General features: G+C 50.1%; 1 protein-coding gene across 1 annotated transcript; it reads right to left on the reverse strand.

Annotated features, from left to right (window-relative positions):
• Positions 1-279: 279 nt before the first annotated feature.
• On the reverse strand, positions 280-1,215 carry LOC311427866 (olfactory receptor 14C36-like; the record flags this gene model as incomplete). The annotated part of the gene is made up of 1 exon (XM_084539456.1): positions 280-1,215. The coding sequence occupies one exon, from the start codon at positions 1,213-1,215 to the stop codon at positions 280-282; it is 936 nt and encodes a 311-aa protein (XP_084395582.1).
• Between the last annotated feature and the right edge of the window lie 6,837 nt (positions 1,216-8,052).

Raw genomic sequence — 8,052 nt, forward strand, 5'->3', positions numbered from 1 at the left:
AAATAGTTTCTTTGCTAGTTCCAAGGAGATGGGAATACACTGCAGCTGAGACCTATGAATTTCTGTTCGCTTCTTTATTGTCTATAGCTACACAGAAAGCCTGGCTTTACATATACATGAGATGATTAGGAAAAATAAAGAGATAAATGAACAGGTAGGAGGCTAACAATGACATTAATTAAATCGACTCCACAACTTGAAGATCATATTTATCAAGAAAAATAAAACCAAATTACTTTCTTAACTGTTTCTGAGATAAACTCGGAATGTAAAGGAACATTACAGTTTCTTAAGAAATATGTATTCAAACAATTTCCTCAGTGCATCCTTGAGCTCCTGGTTCCTCATGCTGTAGATGAGGGGGTTCACTGCTGGAGGTAACATGGAGTACAGAAAAGATACTGCAAGGTCCAGGGATGGGGAGGAGAATGAGGGGGGCTTCAGGTAGGCAAACATGATAGTGCTGACAAACAGGGAGACCACGGCCAGGTGAGGGAGACACATGGAAAAGGCTTTGTGCCTGCCCTGCTCAGAGGGCATCCTCAGCACTGCCCTGAAGATCTGCACATAGGACAGCACAATAAAAAGAAAGCAACCAACAACTAAACAAGAGCTAAATGCAGTAAATCCAACTTCCCTGAGGTAGGCATCTGAGCAGGAGAGCTTGAGGATGTGGGGGATTTCACAGAAGAACTGGTCCAAAGCATTGCCATGGCAGAGGGACAGGGTAAATGTAGTGGCTGTGTGCAGGGCAGCATTGAGAAAGCCACTGCCCCAGGCAGCTGCTGCCATCTGGGCACAAGCTCTGCTGCCCACGAGGCTCCCATAGTGCAGGGGCTTGCAGATGGCAACGTAGCGGTCATAGGCCATGATGGTGAGAAGGGAATACTCTGCTGTGATAAAGAAGACAAAGAGAAAGACCTGTGCAGCACAGCCTTGATAGGAGATGGTCCTGGTGTCCCAGAGGGCATTTGCCATGGCTTTGGGCAGAGTGGTGGAAATGCAGCCCACGTCGAGGAGGGCGAGGTTGAGGAGGAAGAAGTACATGGGGGTGTGGAGGCGGTGGTGGCAGGCTACGGCACTGAGGATGAGGCCGTTGCCCAGGAGGGCAGCCAGGTAGATGCCCAGGAAGAGCGCGAAGTGCAGGAGCTGCAGCTCACGCGTGTCTGCGAATGCCAGCAGGAAGAACTCGCTCACTGAGCTGATGTTGGGCATTTTCTGACATTGAACACTGTTGTCTGTAGAGAAGGAGAAGGCAGAAAAGGTTTAGAAGACAGTTCTCTGAGGAAAACTTACTGCAAGCCTTAGAGCACTCTCATCTGAAGCCTCTCTCTTTGCAAAAGGAGCTTTCTGCGGCTCTATTGCTTGAGTCCCAGCTGATGCTGGGTGAGACTGGCACTGCAAGCATGGATTACTGGGGACTTTAGAGGTGTCCTTCCTTCTGTGAAGCAGTCAGAAAACAGCAACAAAGGGGAAACTCAAGTTCAGTCCACTTATGAGATCCATGAACTTTGCAGGGTTGTTGCAAAAAACACCTCCAATCACATTGTAGAGCGAGTCAGATTTTATTATGCTTAGTAAAACAATCACACTCTTGTGTTTCCAAAGAAGGAGAGACAGCTTAAATCAAAGAAGCCCCAACCCCAGTGCAGATGGACAGAATCCTCACCTTATCTCCAGGTACATGAGCAGGATCTCAGCTTTTCCTTCTTCGCCAAGAGTGCAGAGGCCTCATTCCAGCTGCCCACAGACAGCCATCCAGCAGCACAGACATGGTTTTAGTACAGAGGGGTCTTCTCCTTGAGGTACCTGGATAACACAAGGATGCCAGGAGAGAGCTACATCCTGCGGGAGAGAAGTGTGCAGCCCAGGACGATGCCCCACGGACAGAGCTGGATATTCGAAATCTGGGGTGTCTCAATACCCAATCTGCATCCCCTGCAGTGTCTGGAGGAGACTTGGACACCCAACTCTTGGCTAAAAAGGGCAGCTGGGTTATGACACTCCAAGGGGCTTCTGCCAGACTTCCTCACCTCACACTGCAACCCAGCAGGACTCTCAAAGCCTACTGCATTGCCCACTGCCCTCCCAGAAACAAGACCCAGCACGAGACCCTTCCAGGACCTGCAGCTGCATGGCCCTGCAGCCAGGCACTTACCTTGTCAAGGGCTGTGCAGGTTTCTCCTGCAGGCAGCTCTCAGCATCCTCCCACTGCCAACTGCCTTCAGCCCCTCTCTCCTTCTGTCCTCTGTGTGTGCGCCAGCTGCGGTCAGAGCCCCCAGCCCTGCTGCGCTGTGCAGAGGAGCTGCTCCTAGGCACAGCTGTCTCTCTGCAACAGGATCACTTTTGAAATGAGTTTTCTCTGTCCCACGAGCCCAGCCCAGCTCAGCAGCACAGCATCAGCCCAAGGCAGTGAAATGACCATCCTGGGGGCTTTGCTGATGAGCCCACAAACCTCAGGCATTCAAAGACAATTGAAGACATCTCTCCAGAAGTCCAAGTCAGAGGCAAGTTTCCTGCAGTGTCCCCCTGAGGGCCAGCACTGACACAGCCTCCCTTGGAGCTCGTTAGAGCAGAACCCTGGAGGCAGTGAGGACAAGGAGACAAAGGCAATGTGAAGGTGACACTGATGTATAGGAAAAGTGGATGTGTGTCACCAAGAACAAGGGCCAGGACTTGACATCCATCCCATTTTAAGGGGGATCCTTTCCTTTACAGGTTGCTCATGGCTCTTTGTGGGGCAGTAGGAGATGGGGATGTGCATTTCCAAGTGCAGGAGAATGGTACGACCCCTGCTTGGTTCATGAGTGGCAGCGAGGAGACAATGAGGCCCTGGTGCTTTAACAATCAGCTGTCTCCTCCTAGGCCTCAGTGGCAGAGACAACAGCCATAGCCATGGACAGAAAGACCTGAGTCCTGTTGAGACTTTCAGCCTTGCCATAGCCCTTGATCCTCTCCACACCAGGCTGTCCTAGGGACTCCTAGACCTGTACGTCTTTTCCTGCTGGCTGCAGACCCTCTTCTGTGTAGTGCCACACTGGATCTCTGAGGAGTCTGATAACTCAGATCTTCTTGGTGGCCATGCTCCTCGTAAGGAGCTCTGTGGGAAGCTGGCCTAGCTGCTGCTGAGCAGGCACCACTGCCCATATGGCATCCCTCGTGGTGCCCAGGCCCTCCTCCTCCTGGGCACTGCTCACTCATCAGGCTCCCATTCTGCCCTGATGTGTGGGGTTCCTCTTCCTCTGTTTCAGGACTGGGCACTTCTCCTTGTAAATGCCAAGAGGTTTCTGTAGGCAAAATCCTGCAGTTTCTCAAGGTTGCCCCACACAGATGCTCCATTCTGTCAGCTTTTCATGTCTACAGGCAGACATTTCAAACTTTGCATGTTATTGTGCTATTTCTGAGAAGACAGCAGCATCAGGAAAGTTTGGATAATACAGGAGTAACCAGTTGAATGGCATTGCAGCACAGAGCCACAGAAGAAAATGGAAAGCTGACAGGTTCCACCTCTTCTGTGCTTCCTTCTCATGAATGCTGTCAGTTTATCTGGAGCTGTGTCCTGAATGTTATGGGGCTGTGCAGGTGAAAATTAGAAGGGCCAAAGCCCAGCTGGAGCTCAATCTCTCTGTGACTCTCAAAGACAATGAAAAACTGTTTATAAAAATACTATAAATAAAGGAAGATTAAGGAGAACCATCATCCTTTATTAGATATGCAGGAAATCTGGTGAAGATCTCGAGATAACGTAATGGATGAGGTACTTAATGCCTTCTTTGCCTCTGACTAGATCAGCGAGACCAGTTGTTCCACTGGACATTTATTCCTCCTCATGGCCATTGCCAACATTCCTGGGCACACATTTTGGCAAGTTTTTCTCTCCTGCTCTTTCCTACTACCACAGAAAGCTCCATCAAGGTGGAAACCACTCCTCAAGTAGGCATCCCAACCCAGCAGGCTCCTTGCGGCCTGTCAGCCAACCAGACACAAGTCACCTCAGCAGCAGCTTCCAAGCCAGGGGCCTGCTGCTGGCCTTGCAGCTTCTTGTGGAGACACAGCCAAGCCTTGTGCCTGCTGCTGTGCAGTCATGGACTCAAGCAGAAGGGACAGGACAACCCATATGGGGGTCTTCACACACAGACACACACACACACAGAATTTCTAGGTTGGAAGAGACCTCTAGATCATCCAGTCCAACCTTTGACCTCTTTCTGCCTGGGTCCTACTGGGTCTGGAGGCAGAGGGGATCCCACAGTCAGCATGCCAAGCAGGTGGCCAGGCTTCTCCTGTCATCCTCATATTGGTTTTCTTATGGGATCAGCTTTCTGATGGCTTTCGTGATATCAGGGTATCCGTCTCACTCTGCTGGCTACTCTGTTCTTGAGACAGAAGTAGTATTGTAGTCAGTAGCGAAAAGGACACCCATCTCAGTTCACCACGTTGCTCTCATCCCTTGATTTCACCCATGTCTCCTCAACCCTCACCAGCTGTTCCTTGAAACATGAAGCCATGGTCTGATAAGGGTCTTTCTGTCTGGGTCCTCCTAGGTGTGTAGGCAGAGGGAATCCCCCTGTCAGCATGCCAAGCAGGTGCCTTCTGCTGGCCTAGCAGGGCCACTGCCAGATGTCAGCCCAAAAGTGCAGCTCCCAGGGAGAAGTCAAGGCTGACCTGCCACCTACTTCAAGCAGAAGTGACCTCACCATCCCTTTCTGTGACACATTCCTGGTGCTGCCTTATCAACTTTAAGGGATGAACAGATAAATGGGATGCCGTTGTGGGAATCTATTACAGACCACCCGGCCAGGATGACAATGCCGATGAATTATTCTTTGCAGAACTAAGAGATGCCTTGAGATCAACTCCCTTGTCCTTATGGGAGATTTCAACTTGCCCGACGTCAACTGGGATCACCACACAGCTGACACAAGCAAGTCCAGGAAGTTCATAAAGCACCTAGATGATCTCTTCTTGGTGCAGGTGCTAAGGGAGCCAACTAGGAAAGGTGCTCTCCTTCATCTGTTACTGGAGAACAGAGAGGGTGTTGTGGGCGATGTGGCAATTGGTGCCTGTCTCAGTCATAGTGATCATGAAGTGGTTCAGTTTAGAATTTATGGCAACAGAAGGAAAACTGCCACCAGTATTTCAGCCCTGGATATGGGCAAAGCAGACTTCAGGCTGCTCAGAGAACTAGTCAGCAAGGTCCCCTGGGTAGCTGCTTTTGAAGGCATTGCCGTCCATCAGTGTTTCAGGTCAATCTTTAAGCACTGCCTCCTAAAAGCACAAGATCAGGTTATACCAAAATATCGGAAGGCAGGCAGGCGGGGCAGAAGACTGGCCTGGCTGACCAGGGATCTTCTACTGGAGCTTAGACAGAAAAAGAAATTGTATGGCTGCTGGAAAGAGGGTCAGGTGATGAGGAAGGAATAGAGGGATGCTGTTCATGTTTGTAGGGAGAAAATTTGTGGGTCCAAAGCCCAACTAGAGTTGAAGCTGGCCATGTTTGTGAGAGACAATAAAAAAGGTTTTTTTTTAGATAAGTTAACAGAAAAAGGAGAACCAAAGAAAACATAAGTTCGCAACTTGACGGGGAATGTCTCCTCACAGACAATGATATAGCCAAAGCAGAGACGTTTAATGCCTTCTTCACTGTCCTTGTTTCAGTTAGGACAGAATTAATTTTCCTCCTAGTAGCTGGTAGAATGCTATGTTTTGGCTTAGGAAGAGAAGAGTGCCAATAACACACTGATGTTTAATTGTTGCAGAGCAGTGCTTACACCAAGCCAAGGACATTTCAGCTTCTCATTCTGTCCTGCCAGTGGGCACGTGGAAAAGGCTTTGTGCCTGCCCTGCTCAGAGGGCATCCTCAGCACTGCCCTGAAGATCTGAACATAGGACACCACAATAAAAAGAAAGCAACCAACAACTAAACAAGAGCTAAATGCAATAAATCCAACTTCCCTGATGTAGGCATCTGAGCAGGAGAGCTTGAGGATGTGGGGGATTTCACAGAAGAACTGGTCCAAAGCATTGCCGTGGCAGAGGGACAGGGTAAATGTAGTGGCTGTGTGCAGGAGAGCATCAAGAAAGCCACTGCCCCAGGCAGCTGCTGCCATCTGGGCACAAGCTCTGCTGCCCAGGAGGCTCCCGTAGTGCAGGGGCTTGCAGATGGCTACGTAGCGGTCATAGGCCATGACAGTGAGAAGGGAATACTCTGCTCCAACCAAGAAGAAAAAAAAGAAGACCTGAGCAGCACATCCTCGAAAGGAGATGGCCCTGGTGTCCCAGAGGGCATTGGCCATGGCTTTGGGCAGAGTGGTGGAGATGCAGCCCAGGTCGAGGAGGGCGAGGTTGAGGAGGAAGAAGTACATGGGGGTGTGGTGGTGGTGGTGGCAGGCTACGGCGCTGAGGATGAGGCCGTTGCCCAGGAGGGCAGCCAGGTAGATGAGGAAATGCAGGAAGAGCACGAAATACAGGAGCTGCAGCTCGCGCGTGTCTGCGAATGCCAGCAGGAGGAACTCACTCACAGAGCTGCTGTTGGGCATTTGCTTGTTTTGTGTATGTTTTCCTGCTAAAGGAACAGAAATAGAGTGATAATATATCAGGATTATCTGAGAAAAAACATTTCATTTTTTCAGTTAAACATCTCAAACCATTTGCCAAACTGCATGTAGAGAGTTGGCAGATCCCTTTCCTTCATTGGTTGCTCCTTCATTTGTTCTCTGCTTGTGTCTCCTTGAGCTGCAGGGCAATTGCACTAAGGAGGTTCTCCTGAGAAGAACCTGGGCACTGCTGAGAGCAGAGGAATCCGGGCTCAAAGTGCCAATCTCCTGATTCTCTGAATCATGCAGCTGGCATGGCAGCACTCAGCATTGCGGGACTTCATTCAGGCCACGATAGGCCTCTGTTAGTGCACTCGGTTGCTGCTATACTGACTCAGGTGCACGGTTGTGGTAGGGATTGTCACCAGCTGTCCTTCAGTCCTCATCAACCCCACAACAGTATAATGTCCTCTGTCTCCAAGGCAGCTATGCCAAAAGCCCACCGATACCCTTTTGGGTCCCTGAAATATCTATCCTCTCCTGAAGCAGTCTCTTCCAAGGATGCACAGAGTCTCTCGGCCAGTGCCAATAATGTTTTTGCCACTCCTTCCCACTTTGACACACTTCAGCCTCCAGTACAGTTCAGTGTTGGGATCCCCCTGTCACTCCAGACATACAAATGGATTCGACCTTCTTAGCTTGATGGCATTAGGGTTCACTGTGCAGTGGTGCCCACTAGCTCCTGATACTTCAGTGGGACTGATGTGCAAAGCCATCGAATCCCCACAGTCCAATAAACCCGACTGTCCCCTTCCTCCCCCTGGCTGGAGGCACAGCCCCTCTAGTCCTGCTCATAGTATTCAGTACTGTGTCTGCAGGACAGCCTGCTGGAAATTGGAGCAGCAGTTCTCTAAGAACCCCTTTTAGTGATTGCTTTTCCTTGCCACTCATACCCATGCCTCAAGGCTGGAGGTAGATTTTCCATCCCACTTTCTCATGTCCTCTCCATGGTCACACTGGTAAAACCACAGGGTGGCACATAGTGTGTATCCACTGTATCTCCTTTCCTGCCCTCTAATTCCAGGGAGGGGCGCCGTTTCTCCCAACACCAGAGCAGCATAGGGATAGGGATCGTGTGATTACTGATGCTCTTATGACTTCTTCATCTTCGTCCTCCTACTCACATTATGGCCCAGCTTTTCTGAAGCCTGCCTCGTCTTCTGACTAACTGACTTTCACATCCATTAGTTTTTCTTGCATAGAGGAGCAAGTGATACAGACAGAGCTTGGTTTTCTGGCTCAGACACAGGGCCCAGAAAAAGAGCTGGAGTTGCTGCAGGGCATTTTGCAGATGCTGTAGTAGCTGCAGGGTCTGTCAGAGGGGTTGGAGTGACTGCAGGGCTTTTCACAGAGGCTGGAGTGGCATTGATTGTTTTTGAAGGGGTTTTGCCCCGTTTTGTCTTTGAAGGGGTTTGACGTGCTGGGCACAGATGCAGTTACGGGGATAAAGACCACT

This window comes from Aythya ferina, assembly GCF_964211825.1.
Source record: "Aythya ferina genome assembly, contig: HAP1_SCAFFOLD_29, whole genome shotgun sequence".
Classification (NCBI taxonomy): Eukaryota; Metazoa; Chordata; class Aves; order Anseriformes; family Anatidae; genus Aythya; species Aythya ferina.